Source organism: Typopeltis vanoorti, chromosome 10 (assembly GCF_054136105.1).
Source record: "Typopeltis vanoorti isolate ZY-2024b chromosome 10, IOZ_Tvanoo_1.0, whole genome shotgun sequence".
NCBI lineage: Eukaryota > Metazoa > Arthropoda > Arachnida > Uropygi > Thelyphonidae > Typopeltis > Typopeltis vanoorti.
In genome coordinates, this window is record NC_143558.1 from 84,796,208 (window position 1) to 84,815,413 (window position 19,206).

At 34.6% G+C, this 19,206-nt stretch overlaps 1 protein-coding gene across 1 annotated transcript in view; it reads right to left on the reverse strand.

Moving 5' to 3' along the window:
* Positions 1–2,563: 2,563 nt before the first annotated feature.
* Positions 2,564–19,206, reverse strand: part of Brms1 (breast cancer metastasis-suppressor 1-like protein) — a 113,276-nt gene continuing 96,633 nt past the window's right edge. Inside the window, exons 5-6 of the mRNA XM_090398704.1 lie at positions 13,620–13,716; positions 2,564–2,718 (exon numbers count right to left, since the gene is read on the reverse strand). Of these exons, the coding sequence (XP_090254830.1) occupies positions 2,564–2,718; positions 13,620–13,716 (252 nt within the window). The remainder of the gene's footprint in view (positions 2,719–13,619; positions 13,717–19,206) is intronic.

The window sequence follows — 19,206 nt, forward strand, 5'->3', positions numbered from 1 at the left end:
CCAGTTTGGTTTCAGAAAAGATCCACAATTGATAATATATTTATGCCACGAAATATATATGAAAAATGCTTAGAATATGATATAGAACTTCATAATTTATATACTGATTTCCAACAAGCATTTGATAAATTAAATAGACAAGAAATGATATACAGCTCTTGAAAACATTAGGAATACCAGAAAAATTACATTAGAAGGCTCCAAGCAGTAGTTAAAATACAAGGCAAATTAATGAACCCATTTGAAATAAACTGTGGAGGAAGATAAGATGTACTTTCAGCAAGTTTATTTAATTTGGTACTTGAAGCAATAATAAGAAAGTTAAATATCAGAGGATTTATTAATGATAAATTAATAAAAATATGTGCATATGCAGATGATATAATAAGTCGCAGTAGAAAAGATTTAGAATAGAAATTTGAAGACATAATAGAAAACGCTTAAAGAAGTTGGATTACAAATTAACGAATAGAAGACTAAATATAAGCAATGTGGAAAGACAATAAATAAAAATATAAGATATAATATAGGTGAATACAGTTTTGAAGTTGTAGATACTTTTAAATATTTAGGTTCATTAATAACAACAAACAATAATATATCTGATGAAATTAATAGTAGAATCATTGCTGGAAATAAGTTATATTTATAAAAAGTTAATGAGTAATAAGATTCTTAATTGTTATTTAAATTAAGGGGATATTAAATCCCACATTGTTTTAAAACCGAATAAGAAACTCAAAGATTGGAACTCAAAGGATCGGTTTTAAAACAATGTGGGATTTAATATCCCCTTAATTTAAATAATGTTTATATCTTTATATTTAAGTAACTTAACAGGTGCACCTTTTTGGCAACTCATATAGCAGAGTATATAAATTCTTTTCGCTATACCCTTTGGTATTAATTTGGTCTAGCTACTCACTGATGAAGCCTCAATAAAGGCTGAAACAGGTCTGGGTAGTGACCTCCCACCATAATGTAATAACAGCATACATTTCCTAGGAAATGTGTTTTACATTATGGAAAATACCAAGAATAGCGATCAGAACTTTACCACCTTTGCTGCGAGTTGCCCAAGTTTGTACTATGTACTTGGACTACGTGCATTAGCTCACACTAGTAGTCACCGATACTTTTATAGTTTACTATACTATATTCGGCATGAAACTCTGATTCCAATCTTTGAGTTTCTTATTCGGTTTTAAAACAATGTGGGATTTAATATCCCCCTTAATTTAAATAATGTTTATATCGCCAAAATGAAGCCTATTGGCTCTTTATATTTAAGATTCTTAATTGTGATTCTAAATTAAAATTTTGCAAGACAATTATAAGATGTGTAACAATATATGGATGTGAAACATGGCCCTTAACTGGTAATCTTTGAAAGGAAAATATATGGACCAATAAATTTAGAAAATGGAATATGGAGAATCAGATCAAATAATGACTTGTAAACTAATTAATGGTGAAGATATAGTAAGATATATATAAAGACACAAAGAATAGCATGGTTAGAGCATATAGAAAGAATGGAAAAAGAAGAGTTAAAAAATATCTGAATGGAAACCATTAGGACAAAGGAAGAAAGGTAGACAAAGAAAAAGATGGATTGATTATGTACAAAAAGATTTTACTACTTTAAAAGCTAATTGGAAGAATACTGCACAAAAAAAAATAAAAGAATGGCTAAAAATTGTTTTGCAAACTAAAATTCATAAAGAGTCATAAAGCTAGAAGAAGATTAGAAAAGCTAATCTTCTTGATGTTCCAAAACACTGTTTACCAATTAGGGAGGAGGACGAAGTAACAGACTCCGAATGCTGTTGATTCTATTTACTATTAAGTTTCATTTTTCAATTTAAAGTCCAGAATACATGACAGAGTAAATAATTTTACTATATCTGACAAAAAATCTTGAGAGAGAAACCATAAGATTATGCCAAGGATGTGGTTGCATAAAATGACAATATGCAAGTTATCCATTTGTTAACAGGTAACTTGCACATTAACATACTAAGTTGTATGTTATTTACTTTCTTCAAGAAATGAGATATGCACTTATCAACATTACTGAACAATTAATAAGAGAGCTTAATGGATATTCAACCAAATAGGTGAGTTAACTGGTCTAACACAGAACTGATAAGCTGGATACTAGGGTTTTTCATCCTACAAAACAAGCAAACTGCCCAGAAAAACACAAACAATTAAAAGATATAATACAATGACCTGATAGTCTTAGATGTTTTAGACATAACTCAACCCAACCAAACTTTCATTTGTGTTATAATGAAATATAAGGAGTTTTTTTTTTTTTTTTTTTAACCCTAAAATGATGTTTTGATTTCTACCCTGAAACAACACACATTTTCTTTTAAAAGCTAAAACAATTGGCAAAATAGTTGTAAGGATGATAAAAGCCTCACAGAAGAAGACAATACTTTGATGGCACGGCATAAGAAAATTATCCAAATCTCATACATATGATACATACTGAATCTCAGTATGTATTTAATTTAAACTATTGTGCATACTGAATCTCAGTATGTACAACAGCTTAAATTTTAGTTTTCATTAACTTAGAAGAATACAAAACATTATAACAAATAATAAGGATATCTGACACTGTAACAGGCTTTTTTCTTCTGTCAGGATTTAAAGGATCCATTTTCCTCTTATTTTTTCTACAATTGACTTGTTCATTCCATAGATCTGGAAAAAAGTCATATCATTAAAAAAAAATATTTTATAAAAATTAAGATATTTAAAAAATTATTAAAAATGCAAAGAACTGTATAAAATAGTGAAAAAATAGTGTTTATGAAATAAATGCAATGCTTCTAATTAACCACCATACTGGACTTGATATGTATACACATCCATAACTGCATGGATTCAAAGTGTCCATTGAAGGCAAAATAACCTTTGGATATTATAGAAATAATATGGATACAAAGTGCGTATTTTTGATATATTTTATCAAAGTGGCCATTTGGGTGATTAATCAAAGGCCCATCTCTTAAAAATAATAAGCTAATGAAAAAAGAATGCTATCATTACAGAATCTCAATAGTAAATATCATAGAAGTAATTAAAATGAAAAACCAATAATACAATAAACTGCTAACTCAGCATAAGGATACTTTTGGCCTTTACCCTTGGTGAATGTCTATATGTTGAAGTGTAATAATTATCATTACTTTAATTACCATTATGGCTGTTCTTTGATAACTGACATTTTTAAGAAGTGTTGCAAACCTTCACAAAAGTAGAAAACAGAATTCAGAATTTTGGTCTTCAACTTCCTAATACAGAACAAAAGTTTAGAGTCAATAAAAGTTTTCAATATCTGTGATGTAATTAGCATAATTAGATAAAAGAGACCAACCAAAGTAAAGAAGAAAAGAAATTAAGAAGAGTGTCTGCTAACTCAAGTCTGACAAACTAGTAGATGTTAGCTTACCATCAGTGTCATCGCTCATACAGATGACTGGCTTGGAGTATGACCTAAACACTAAATTCCCAATGAGTGATAGTGTGTGATTTCCTATAATGAAAAACAATAATGGAAATCAGAGCAACTGTATAAGCAGTGCTTCAAATCTCGGAACATTTTGCAATTTTCTTCTAATAAAAAGGACAACTGAAATCGATATGCTTGGCAAGAAAGAAAGCAATCAAAATTATGTAATATTCTAGTAAGTAAGAGAAAACTTCTATTATCAATATTGGCAAATGCTTTATCATTTCTACCTGCTGGGTCAAAAGAAATGGAAAATGAGAGATGGTTGACTCAACTGTGAGCATCATCTCCATGGAAGATGAATGCCTGATACACTACAGTAGTCCCCGCCCCCTCCTATATGCAGGGGATACATTCCATGACATTCCACGGTTACCTGAAACTGTGGATAGTGCATAGAATATATATATATATATATATATATATATATATACACACACACTCTATAATATAAAATAAGCCTTTTTTACTATACTCTATAATATAAAATAAGCCTTTTTTGTCAAGTTATTTGAAATGTTTTGAAACTCAGGGGCTAGCCTGAGTGTCGAGTCTTCAAAATTCACATCAGAATTCAAGGAGAACCAGCCCGGAACTCGGGGGGGGGACATCGTAGGCGCCAGGAGGGCGGACCCCCCTTGATGTAAATATATTACACTGACATGTCTAAAAGCCCTTTTAATCAACCAGACGGGGGAAAAAACTATCAGAAAAACAAATGTCACACTGGCTTGGACACTACTAGGTTTCACTCCACAGTAAGTTTCTCTAATATGTCACTAAACCTGAAAGCAAAATTTTTCCTCCTCTTATGGCAAAAGTTATGATTTAATTATAATAATGTTGAGTGTTTCTGTAGAATGGCTGCATCATTTCACAGCTTTCTGACTTTTCATCAGTGATTGTAAGAATATCATAAGATTAGCTCAAATGCAAAAGTAGACAGGAAAACCAGCTGGTAGTTGATATATAAAACTTTAAAAGAATTCATGCATACCTTTCTATAATAATTTAACCTTTGGTATTCTGAGCTTATGTAAGTGATGAAGAAAAGCTAGTAAGAGTGATGAAAGAAAAGCAAGTTAAGTTTCAAATCTACATCAATAGTGAAAATCCTTGCAACCTTAACCGTGAAATATAAAATAACATATCTCTTTCACATCCCTTTCTACCAACAATTATGAGAAGTGTCCTTATAAAGACACACAAAGTTAAACTGATGCCGGAATGTCAGAAATGTGTACTGATCAGAAAGATTCAGAAACATGAGATGTTGAATGCAAGCAGAAATACAAGGGACTGAATGATATGACATGGCAAGCAGAGAAAAGTGCAAGAAAGAATGCAAGCATGAACAGAGGTATTTAAGCGCAAAACAGTGACAGAAGTTTGAAAAAGCAAGACAGTGTGAAAAAACTGATATGAAAGTAATACTAATGGTATACAAAAGATTTTGGTACAGTGCTAGAAATTTCAGCACTGATGAGCACTTCACAATATCAAATAGGAGATGGAGAGATTGGAAAAGCACCTGGTAAGTAACAAGGAAAAGTAACAAAGGAAAGAAAACAAAACATAAAACTGAAACAAGTGAAAGTGTATATGGTGATTCCATTGTTAGCAATAGATGATGGAATAACAAAAGAATATTTGGTACAAAGATTTGTGATGTGATCAAGGCATATGCAAACAGACTAAGTAGAAATATGATTGTGCTGGTTGGAACAAATGACATGAGATAAATATGCTACAAGAGAAGACAAAATTCAACCCCTGAAGTGATCACTTCATGGTCAAATTTTATGAGGACTTGTGTGAGAAAACAATATATATATATATATATACACACACACACACACACACACACACACACACTGAACTACAAGGCTCATGCTTTTTTTGTAAAAAGATCAGGAGATGCAACTATATCTTGGAATGAGGAATTAGGTGAAAAGAAAATTAATGCTGCTTTCTATCTAGCAGAAGCAATGCCTGAATGTATTCCAAGGATCAGGAATGCTAAATAAAGTAGACTGAAACAGATGAATAAAGAGGTTAGCAGCATGCAATCTGGAAGAAGAAGGAGGTATTATGGAGTTAGCATAAGATGAGTGATAATAGTAAATTGTATGAGGAATACAAAGAACAAGACAGATAGGAAACTCACTCGGTAAGAATAACAAAGTGCAGTATGAACAACAATTAGAAAACAAGTGAAAAATAATTATGGAAGGAAGGTAAGATTGGTGAAATTGATAACCATTGCAGAAGATATAATTGAAATATTAAATGAGCAATTCATAAAGCTATTTCATCATTGTGAGGACAGTGAGTAGCTGAGAGGAGGGACTTGATTGATGAGCAAGCAGGAGATATACAGGAATTGAGTGAACTTGATGTCAATGTGACAGGACTTGATATATCACCCCCATGTTTTGAGGTAATTTTGAAATGAGCAAACAATTATCTTGATGTACTTGTTTCTTACAATGGGCCAAGTTCTAAAGGACTGAAAAAGGTGAAATGTTCTATAAAGGAGGTGATAAGATTAAGGCTTCAAAATAACCAATCTGTGTGGAGAAAATGTGAAAGTCAAGATCCAGAATTAAGTTGATTGTAACAGCATTCTCTTTGACAGATAGCATAGGTTTGCCAAAGGGAGATTGTGCTTTAGTAATCCACTCACTATAACAAGGTGATGAATGTAATGAACAAAGATGCATATACAGTTGTATATTTCTCAAATTTTGCAAATGAATTTGATACACTGCCACATGACAAGTTGGTAATTAAACTACAATAGAACAGATGGAGTTGGATAACAGATTAGTGCAAAGAATTAGAGATTGCCTGCCTCAACCAGTCAGCAAATCATGAATGAGGAAACAATATTTCCTGGAAGAGGGAAGTAACTAATAATGCTACAATAGTCTGTTTTGGAGCCCCTTGCTGTTTAACTTGTATGTTAATGATAATGGACAAGGTTGTTTGAGTTGTTATGCGCAGTTCTGTTTTTGTAGTTGTTTTGCAAAGTTGGGAAGAACTATGAGGAGTAGAGAACATATTGTGGTTTTACAAGAAGACAACTTGAGTAGATTGTGTGAGTGAGGTTACAATTTTAATGTAACAAAGTATAAGGTTTTTAAATTTGGGGAGCAAATATGAGATGCAGCTTATACAATTGGTGAGATATCTTAGAGAAGATGGAGGAGATAAGAGTAAATAAGGATCTGAAAGTTAGAGGACACATTACTAAAATGAGGACATCACAATAAATTATGAAAAATGATGCAGAAAACACTGGCATGTACAGGTGTGCAAAGATTATGGTTCCATTGTATAAGACCATGATCAGGCCATACATGGATTATTGTGTAAATTTGGTCATCTGATTTTTAAGGGGATGAAAGTAGTTTCCGATCTCTAAAATCTATGGGTATGAAGAAAGATTGGGGAAATGTGATTTAAAGAGTATAGCAGATAGGAGGAAAAAGCAGGGATATAACTGAGACATATAAGCTGGGTAAGAAGTTATTACTAAATCAATATGGAAGAAGTTTTTCACAGAATGGGGTAAAATGGAGAAGGAGAAAACAAGGCAACTTCTTCATCTCTGGATGCTGAAGAAGGGTGTGAACGGGGAGATAAGAAGTAGGTTTTTTGCATAGAGAATGATGGGTGACGGGAATGCATTACCTGAAAATGTAATGAATGAGTTTAAGGCAAAGTATGACAGCTGGACCTCCTACGATGAGTCTTTTACTCAGAAGGTCTGATGATGATGACAACAGTAACAAAAGAGTTTCTGATAAAATAAGAGAAAGCGTCAAGACAGTGAGCAGAGACAGAGCTGTGAATGTAAAAGATTAAATGTGCAGTGCAGAAGAAATGGTGTCCAACTTACAGTGCAGTGAGAGCAGAGACAGGGAATATTCTCCATCCATAGTCAGAAAAATAAAATATATGGGAGGATGAATACACTTTAAATGAAAACTGCATAAAATGTTCTGAACCAATATCAGAATAAGGGTGGTAGCCAGGCCATCAGCAATATGAAAAAGCATGCTAAGAAAGTGATAGCCATAGTGAAGTAAGAATGGCAAATTAATGATGAAAAGTAATATGAACAGGTTAAAGGAAATCAAGGTAATTTTTTTGCTATGTGGCAAACAAAAGGAAGAATAAACCCAGTGAATATGACAGGCAAATACAGCTTGATTTGCTGATTGCAAATGAAGCTCTCAATAATAATAAACAGCAATATGACCAGATGTGATATCATCATGGGAACTGAAGGAGCATGCAAGATTAGCAATTCTTCTGACTTAGATGAGTCTCAGCACTAGCAAACATTCTTAATGAGTGAAAAGATAGCAAGATAATTTCATTATATACGAGTGGAGCTATGACTGAGGAAACCAATTATAGGCAATCAGTATCTCTGGAGTGATCATTAAGGTACTAAAGAGACTGGTTTAGGATCCACATTCAGAGGTGCAGATAGCACTTTGTTCCTTTATAAAACAGCTGAGTTAAAGAGAAGGGGGGGTTTGATAGTACACTGCTATACATCTAACTTTTATAACTTGTTTAAGTGTTTTAATTTGTATGCTAATGATGTTGACAATGGTTTTGAGAGTAATATTCAGTTATTTGCTGATTCTGCAAAGTAGGATGATAATAGACATAGCTGATAATGAATTTCTGCAAAATGATATTAACAGGCTAGTTCCATGAGCACAAGATAATCAACATCACTTCAAAGTTGCCTGTATTGTCTTCAGTCTAAAGAACTGACAAAGTATTACATCAACTGGAATTTGTTGCAATGAAGTTATTAGACATTGGAGGGGATGGCAGAACACAGGGTTGAAGTTCAATTGCAACATTGCCACAAGGTGGTTAAGTTCTCACACTAGATATCTACAATAGTGAAGAGAACACTACATTGTAAGAAAAATGAAGCATTTTCTTACAGGTTACTGTTGTTGCTTTGATAAGTCACATCGCGATTACTATGCTTAGAAACAGCCACCTGGGTTCCATGGAAATGGAGAGTCAAAAAAATCCAATACAGGATAACCATGATTATAATATCTGAACTGTGAAAGTGTTCAAAGTTTGAGAAATAGATGGAGGGAAAGAGATATGATGGAAACATACAATTGGTGATGTAGGGAGGTACTCTTACAGTTAAGTGACATTTTGCAGTTTATGGCAGATGAAAAACAACCTGGGACGATTCCAAGAAGCTAAGTGAAATTTAATAAGGGTATGGTTAGGAAGCATGCAAGGTCAAGGTTCTTCTTGTAGCATGTAATAAATGTGCAGAACAGGCTACCCTGGTGTTGTGAGTGCATCTTCATTGAATGTTTTCAAGAAGATGGTTGGTAAGTGACCTAGAAGGGATCTTTGGCCTTTCTAGAGGAGTTAATATAATAATATAATACAATAATTCTGCAACTATCCACATTTTAAGTGGCACTTATGAAAAACAATATATGAATGCATAAACACAAGAAAGCTTAATACTAATGTATATAACCAATCCAAACTTACAGATCATCTTCAATACACTGCATTCCTCTTTTCATTCTCAAAGCTTTGAGATTCTCTATAACTAATGCCTTAAAATTCCAATCCTCTTGTTATTCACAAGTGGGATTAGGATAACCTGGTGAGCTTTAACGCCACCAAAATGCAATTCTGTCTCTTTTCCCAAGGAGGAAAAAAAAAAAAACAATGCTCCACTCTCCTTCACTTCAGATATCAGTTTGAAAAAACAGATCCTAGTTCAGTAACCATGATCAACTGTTTCTTCTTGGGCTGATTATGCCAACTAGCCTATCCTGGCACAAACACGGCACGTCCATGTCCTTCAGCCTTCAAAAAAAGCTTGATATTCTTTTTTGGTTCTAAACAATACAACTCTCCTGACACCTCATATATCTCAAATCAGTTTAAGCTTAGAATACTTTACCCACATTTTGAGTGGTGCAGCTCCCTCAGAGAGTTATTAGCTTAATTCATGATCTCTCTCTCTCTCTCTCTCTCTCTCTCTCAGTGACTCCCTTTGGTCATATTTCCATAGGGATTCAGTTGTTGCATTATGTCTTTTCTATAAGTATTTATATGAACATTGCTCCATTGAAATGGCCACTATCATCCCTCTACTTTCCTTTAATCATGTGTGAACATAAGCAGCTGCTGGTCCACACCCAATACAGTTCAGCTGCAAACTTATGGAACCAACTTCTCATCCTTCTTCATTCCCTACACCCCTTTTGGAACAGTCTTGCCCATACAATTTTCCCCAATGATATCCTCAGTTATTCAAGAAAAAATCATCAAATTCCTTTTTTCTCTTTACCCACTTAACTATAAACATCAGTGTTCATTGTTGAGCTATATTTGGTCACTCAATTAGATAATTAAACTGAAATATATATTGATCTTTACTTGACCAGTGATTTATAAACATACAGTGCCAACAAGTTTCGCCAAAATTAAAAAAAATTAATTAACCAAAATTAATTCTTTCCATCAAAAAATACAATTCACTTTGGAACTGGAAAAAGATAATCAACTACCATTTCTGGATACCCTAATCAAGAAACTAGCAGATGGACATATCAAGCTAACAGTATACCACAAACCAACACACACACACACACACACACACACACACACACACACACACACACTGGATGCTACCTTCATTTCAAATCAATTCACCATATTTTCCAGAAGTTCAGCATAATACATATGCTCAAAAATAGAGCCACCAACTTCATCTCAGAAGAAAAAGAACTCCATGATGAACTTACTCATATATCAGAGACATTAATAAAAAATGGCTATCCAAGGAATTTAATCAACAAGATCCTTCATAGCAACCCCCCACAACAACAACAACAACAATCTACCATCACTCAATACAGATCTTCCATAGTTATTCCTTATGTAGGTACAGTGTCGAGAAAGATCGCAAAACTTCTTAAGCATTTCAACATCAGAGTTGCATTCAAACTGGTCAAGACTGTCCATCACATTTTAAGATTCCAAAAGACATTAATGCTTTCTTCAAACACACTGGAGTGTACAACATCCCATGTGCTTGTGGTCAAAACGATATAGGACAGACGTCAAGAAGCCTCTAAATCCAAAAAAAGAACATATAGGAGATGTTAATAACAGAACAGATAATTCAGGTCTAGTCATCATTTCGCGATTACAAACCAAACCATTGATTGGGACAGCAGCTCCATGCCTTATCTCTTATCTAGAAGAAGACATCTGTTGTAGAAATTTAAAAAGCCGTAGTAGTCCTCCATTCTCAAGAAAATCTTAACAGAAACCAGGGAATGATAATAGCTGACATATGGGAAAATCTTAATAAGACTGCTCAGTCTGCCAGAATTTAATTTTGCTCAAATTACAGAGCATGCTCACACAACAGTCACTAATACAACATGCTCCACGTGTGTGATGTTACACGTCTGTTTTAATTTTTAATTTATACGACAGTGTTACTCCATTTTCTCTGTACTAGCCACTTTGAGTTTTCTCTTACCATTATAAGCCCTGAAGAAGCCGAACAGCTCCGTTGGCGAAACTTGTTGGCATTGTATGTTTATAAATCACTGGTTAATTAAAGATCAATATATATTTCTGTTTAATTATAAACAGCACTATCGTGTCATGTCTTGGGACTTCTCATGTGTGTAGAGCTATAAAAATAAATAGAGTTATCATCATCATCTAGCTAATTATGATTTCTCTGAAACAGCCAGCACTCCATCATACTACTGGGTTTTAATGCATTCTTACAGGTTTTTTATTTTTTAAACATTTCTCTCCTGTTCTTTTTAAATCCATAATTTCTGAAAATCATTGTTGTTTTTTAATCATTTTCATTTATTTGTGTTTCATTCTTGCCATTTCATTTTTTCTATTTTTTGTTATTTAAAATTTAATACCGTTTTTCAGCGCCACTATCAGATTCTATACCAAATATAACAATGACATCTTCTTCACCTCAGAAAAAAACAAAAAAATAGGTATGTTATAAAACTACACCCTCTTGATGTATAAAACAGAATTTTATAACTACCTTGTTTTTGGTAATTTATATGTATTAGCCTGTTTTAAAATGTCTACTATTCTGCTATGTAAGGAAAGCTCCTTTCCTGTTAATAAGCTTTGCACATTTTTAATATCTGATTTGGGAGCGACATGAAATATTTTCAAAATTCAATATCATAATTTGTCAGAATGAAAGTTTCTAATAGCCTGTGGATGTATTAAGATGAAAATCGCAAACAATAATGAAAAATTCAATTATCATTACTATTAGATTCGTTCTGCAACATTTAGCATTTATTGTGTGATATTTATCCATTTAAATACAATAAAACTGCTCCAGATGATCATATTTGAGTAAACTGGATGTCTGAGATTTTCTTAAAATTTATACACACATTTTATGATATACATATGAAATTCCATTATTAAGAAATTGTATAACAGACCTTTTTTTCCCCCTCTTTAATGTTGAGCCCATATACAAGAGATTGGTTAATCAGTCTATAGTACATTAGTACTATGCATGGGACAGTGGGTTGAGAAAGGAGAAACTTGTTTAAATTTGATTTAAAATGTCAGTATATTGTATTCCTTAAACACATAAGGGGGAAGGCTGTTCCACAATACAGCAGTAGCAGGGATGAAGGAGGAGGTAAAGAAACTTGTTCTGTGGAGTTTCAAGGTGTACTGTGAAGGGATGTTGGGCAACAGTTGCACATGTTCCAATGGACTTAGTGCTGAGTGGGGGAATTATTGATGCGATTTTTGATGAACATTTGCCATGGAAATATTTATAGAATACACATTTCAGAAAACAAATGCCTGTCTGAAAGTGGAAGGAGCAAGCTGGATTATTAACTGCTCCTCTGTATTGAGTCAAACATTTTGAGGAAGTTAACTAGATTGTAGTCAGAATTACCTAGGGAGTCCACTACATTCACTTTGTATTTGGAAGGAATCTAGGGTGTTTGGGGAGTGGTTCAGGTTATTTGGTATTCTGGTTGGCATTTGAACAATTTGTGTACGGTTGTTGTTGATGGTGAATGTTTCAGCATCTCTGCCCTAGATCTGTACTACTGGAGGAGGAAAGCCAGTTGGTGCTGTGGATATTAAAATCTCCTAGGAGGATGATTTTGCTTTTAGGGAAGTGGAACTGGAGAAAATCAATTTTTAAGGAGAGGAAATTAAAGAGCTCAGAGTTGTTAGTGGCATTAGAGGAGTGATAGAGACAGCAAATGAACTGAGTGGGGAAGGGAGATTTTCAAACAAGAAGGTCAAAATTGGGCGATTCCAGGTTAGGTCATCTCTGACAAGGTATATCAGAGAGGATATATGCACAGATGCCACCCTTGGATTGAAAAGAGTTAAAGAGTGCATAATTTGGAAAGTGGAGATAAATAATGCTAGGAAGAGGTGAAATTTGAGTTTCTGACAAAAAGTGCAAGTGGGATTTGGTAGAATGGAGATGGTAGTGGACATTATTAATATTGGAGCCGAGGCCACTGATATTAGACTGCCATATTTATTCATTATGTTTATGTTCATGTTTTAATTTTTTTTTTATTTTAATGTTAATCCCACCCAGGAAAGCTTGTAAAGCTTTACTACACTGATATTGTGGGTAGGATAAAGGTTAGATATCAAGAAACTTTCTTCTAGAGACCAAACATGGAACTTGTTCAAGCCACTTCAGCTTTCCACTACATGAAGTGGTGATCTCACAAGGCAATGAAAATCATCTATATCTGAACACTTTCAGGTGCATCAAGTTTGAATGGGATTCAAAGGATGAGTTCATGATGTACTCATCATTCTTTTCTCTTTCATTCTTTCTAAGATCATAAAATAGTTTCAAACTAAGGATTGAAATACATTCTGCCATTTACTTGGCTGTGACAGATAACTATCATAACAAGAAAGAAAAGACATGATATATCTCAGCTATTAAGGAATTAAAATGGTATATGCATTCATTAAAAACAAAATCATAATAATAATGCCTTACCAGAAGTAATATCCACACTATTCCTATCTTCTTCAAGCCGCCGTATCTTCTCTTCAAGTTCACTTTTAATAGAATCCCACAAAAGTGACTTTTCACTCTGCAAATTAAAAAAAAAAATTAAAATGTTACTTAATTACATTTAGGCATGCTGATGCAGCTAAATTACAAAAACAGATTGCTACCATTTCCAAGTTTCATCAATTCTGAAAATGTACTGATGAAGCAGCTTTCATAAGAATACAACAGAAATAAAGGAAACACCTACACTTACAAATTACACAGGTGAAAATTTGGAAAGAAAATGTTAATGGTGTGAAATGAGTATGTGTCAGAGTACGAACTAAAATAGAAAGTATCAATCTTTTTATTAAAACTGGCACAGCAACAATAAGGAACATACAAGAGTACCATTTTTCAAAAAATTCCAGTTTCAAATACATTTGATTCAATCATGCACAGGCTTTTGTATGCCTGCAGAAAAAAATAAAATAATAATAATAAAATCAGCTAGGCAATAAGTCACATGTACTATTGTCTTAACTTCTTTACTGCTGATTAAATGATGGTTCAAGCCAGAATCACAGTACTAATCATAGTGGTGGTAATTTTATGCTTCGTAGCCTTTTTTTTTTTTTTTTAATGTGAATTCATGTATAAGAACATGTAAATCCAAGGGTTAGATAATTGAGATAATCTTATATGATTCATTATTATTATTACATGACACCTCCAGGGAGTCTAAGGGCTCATCGAGGGAAGGCACCTACTCTACAACTCTGTCTCCACCACTCAATCCATCAACTACTATGAACTACCATCATCATCCACACCAACGCCACTGCCCACCACTAATATTTTCACAGACATTCATAAACATCCATGCCCATGGTGGGATATTATGCAAATTATGCAAAGTCATTGCCAAAACAGGAAGTGAAAACAAAGAGTATGCTAAGTGTTTGAAGGAATCATAAATTTCCACTGCTACAAATGCAAAACAGAAAAAATCAGAAACAATATAAGTGAAAATTAAAATTTGGAATCATGATAAAAAAAAACTTGGATATTGGATTAGCTATGTAGAAACAAAAAAGTAGCAGCCAAATTATTTATTAAAGCTCATTGCTTATGGGAGTGTCCATTTCACAATGGACACTCCTATAAGCAATGAGCACCCCCATAAATTTAGAGAGAGAGCTGTGGCAATCAGTACACATTAAGTGCCTTAACAAAAAATCAGTATTTCCTCTATCTCATCAGAAGACAATGTATCAACGGCGATTTCTATGTCAAAGCATTCATCATCTTCCCAAATAGCCTGTTGATTAATTTGGGGTTTTTATGGGCAGCAAAGATCATACTATGCCAGGACAAAAGTTAGAGCAGTACAAAGGGTGTTGATAGGTAAATAAATAGTTACAAGGAGACAAAATAGTGACTAGTATAAAATATATATACAAAGTTTACAATTTACAACGTGGTATCTACATATACAAATCCATAATCAAATGTCTTTGAATAAATTAACATTTTTTTAAAAAATCTATGCAAACAGACAGATTGCATTATGCAAAACGTTATGCAATCTGTCTGTTTCTGATAACATCTGGATGAGTATATAGGGCTTGGCCAGATAAGTAAAAATGTAATTTCTCCCTTGTGTGAAGTGCTTGCACTCCACCAGAATGACTAATAGTAAGGTGGGTGTTACATTTCCCATACATAGGTGGTCATCAGCCCTCAGTAAATAAGAATGTGTGAGATGACTGCGACTTCTGCAGAGCCTAGCAAGAACAATTTCCTCTCTTCTGTTCCAATGTTGACTAGACTGCCAATGCTTAATCTTATGTAATTTGTCAGTGCTTCCTGCCATGAGTAATATGTGAAATATCTTATTTTATAACCGGTGTGTAGTCAGTATAAGATACCAACAAACAGTAAGCCGAGAAAGTATGAGCTGATCTAGCAGCTGTATCTGAGATGTCGTTTTCTCTAATGTGGCTAGGAATCCAAAACAACTGAACATCGAAATTGAAGGTCTTTATTTTGTGCAAGAGTTGAAGCACTTCAAGCAGTGGATGAGGATTATACACTATAGAGGAGATAGCTTGTGAAGAGCTGAAAGAGCCTGTATAAATCATACACTTCTGGTAGGAAATTTTCTTTGATATGCACAAGTGCGAGCTGAATGGCATGCAATTCTGCTGTATAGTTACTGCAATTGTGTGAGATCTTGTAATGTTAGAGAACACAGTGGCACAGCCAACAGAAATCTCTGATCTTGAATCATCAGTATAGATGGGCAAGAAATCAGAGTGGGCTGCTCTGTGTGCATTAAACAATTGAAGGTAGACAGATGAGGGTATATGACACTTCTGTAGTTAATAAAGACATTGCAGATGGAGTGCATGCACCATGGAGAAATGTAGTTTTGTTCGCAGTGGGTAATGCTATCAGCACTCATGCCAATAGTTTCCATACTCTTTAACATGCATACCAAAAGGACAGATGGCAGTCTGGCATCTGTGATACAGGACCTCCCAATGTAGAGAAAAGACTAGTCTGTGAAGTTAAATTGTTCATATTTGGTCTAATGTATTAAAACAGAAAACTTTATTAATAAGAGACCATACGATTTAATGAATAAAATACAAATTGCCAACCAGTTTCACTAGCTACTGTCTAGCATTATCAAGGCTGTACTGGTGTAAATACAAATGCACCAAGTTACATGAATACAGAAGCGTTAGTACCTATTAGGCCGTTACATTTGATAATTCTCGTTTGGAAGTCACATGCGTTAATCAGAATCCGGTACATGACCACATGTTGTGTGGTTTTTTGTGAATTGTAGCTCGGTTAACAATGTCCAACTGTCCATTTATAAGAAACCCACAGATACAGGAAGATATCCACATTATTCGTCAAACCATCATCGATCACAAAAACACAGCATCATTCATATGCTCCGCAATAGAGCCTTAAAGTTTATTTCAAAAGAAAATGATGTACAGTTAGAACTGTCACAAATAGCTAAGACTATCACTGAATGGATACTCACCAACATTTTAAACCAGTGGTCGATATCTGCCCCCCCAGGGGTCGATAGAAAAATACAAGACATCGTAGTACGGATAATATTTAATTCGGTTAACTTGGATTACCTCCATCCTGAATGACAACGCAATTAAGAGAGAATCGTGGGAACAGTGACATGAATATGTCACTGGTTGAGGTACGGTGTCGAGGCTAGCTGGTGAATGGACGTGCTATCGGAGAGCTCCTGAGAGATTTGCGATTTTTGTTGATTTATTGATGTTTTGGATTCAATGTAATGGGCTTAAGTGTGTAATTTTGGTATATTATTGGAGCTTTATTAGCGTGGTTAGTGTACTAAAGTGTTTTATAACATAATCTATGTCGGGAAGTCGCCGCTAGATGAATTCGTAATGTGTAGTGTTCGTGCAAGCTCCAGATAAGATAAGTATCATTTTCAGTTATCGATACAAATTACTTAATATTGCGTAGTTTTGTTTTGTTTGCCTTGCGTATTTTAGTGCGTCTGTTTTTGGTGTGTTATAACGTATAATTTGACAAAGCACGTTGCAAATAAGTATGGCACTGTGCGAAGGAAAATGGCGGCCAGTAATGAAGGTTCGCCATCCTTATCAAAGAACGGTACTATAAAAGAAACGAGTCAGTGTACTAGCTGTGAAATGTACACTTTGCGGAGTGCGGTCGGAGTGTGGTTAGATGATAATAAAGGATTGAATGTGTGTAGAAAATGTAGGGAGAATGAGGAATTGAAGTGTATTTCGGATCGTGAGTGATATTTTTGTCAACCTTCAGAATGAAGGAAATAGGGATATGACAAGAAACGGCAAGGTTGTACATGAAAATTGTGAGAGAGTGAATGTAGAAAGTGTGAATGATAGTATAAATGGTTTCTCAGAGAATAAAAAAGATGAGATAGATGCACTGAGTGAGATCGCGTTGTTGAATAGTGCGATAGAAAGAGCAAAACAGCAGCTAGAGTGCATGAACAAAAGTAGACTGAATGAACCAACCAATAATAAAAGGTATGACAGGAAAAATAGACGTATGAATGTGAACATGAACAAAATGAAGGATAGAGTGCTGTATGGAGAATAATAAATCAAGTAGGGGTTAAATGGATGAATAACACCATTAAACATGAGCTGCAAAAAAAGAAACAACTATGGAGGGAATTTAAGGAGAAGGGTGACCGGCAGGCACATGAACGGTATAAAGCACAGGCCAGAAGGGTGACGAGTGTGGTAAGAAAAGCAAAAAAGGATTACGAAATAACATTGGCCATGCAGGCTAAAGAGAATCCTAAACAGTTTTTTAGATATGTAGCAAGTAAAAGGAAAAATGTACATGGCAGATTGATTTTAAAGAATGCCGATGGTAGGGAGGTAACTGATTCAGTTGAGATAGTTGAGTTACTGAGTGAGCACTTTGCAAGAGTATATCATCCAGGTGGTGACATTGCAGAAACGAATAAACCAGTAGATTATACGGGAATTGTGGTTAATGAAGTGGAGGTGAGTAGTCTATTGCATAACCTCAATGTCAATACATCTGTGGGATTGGATGGTATACCAGCTCGTGTTGTACGAGAAGCAGCTAAAGAATTGTCAGTACCCTTGACCATTTTGTTTAATTTGAGTCTTGGGTCTGGGTTAGTCCCGAGCGGGTGGAAAGAGGGGAAAATAGTTCCACTGCATAAAGGTGGTTCCAAGACTGCTGTTGTAAATTACCAACCGATTAGCATATCAGGAATCATTGTCAAGGTCTTAGAGAAATTAGTCAAGAAAAGAATACAGGATTGGATAGATGAAAATGGGATATTGTATGGGGCACAACATGGTTTTGTGAAGGGTAGATCATGCCTCAGTAACTTGCTCACGTTTTATAACACAGTGACGGCTGAACTGGATAGGGGTAATTGGTTTACAGTGATACTACTGGACCTTGCCAAGGCCTTTGATAGGATACCACATGGAACCCTAATCAGTAAACTGGAGCAGATGGGTATAGATATAGGGTTGGTGAGATGGATACGAGGGTGGTTGAAGGAGAGATATCAAAGAGTGGTTTATTAAGGAGTGGAGTCTAAAAGACGTCTTGTGACTAGTGGAGTGCCACAGGGCTCTGTTCTTGGACCACTGCTTTTCAATTTGTTCATCAATGATATTGGAAAGGATCTGAGAGGAAGTGTTCACTTGTTTGCTGATGATGCAAAGTTGGGTAGAGCAATTGTGAGTGCACAGGATGTCAAAATTTTACAGGATGATTTGGATAGTTTGGAGGACTGGGCTAGGAAAAATGGATGTCAATTTAATGTGGCAAAGTGTAAGGTTATGCACTTTGGGGTGAAAAGAATAGCAGCAGTATATCGCATTGGTGGAACCATACTCCAGGAGATTGATGAGGCCAGGGATTTGGGAGTGTTGGTGGATAGGGAGTTGAAGTTTAGGGGGCACATTGCAAAAGTAACTAAAACAGCTCACCAAATCAGTTGGCTTCTGAAAAATACTTTAACATGCAGAGACGAACAAGT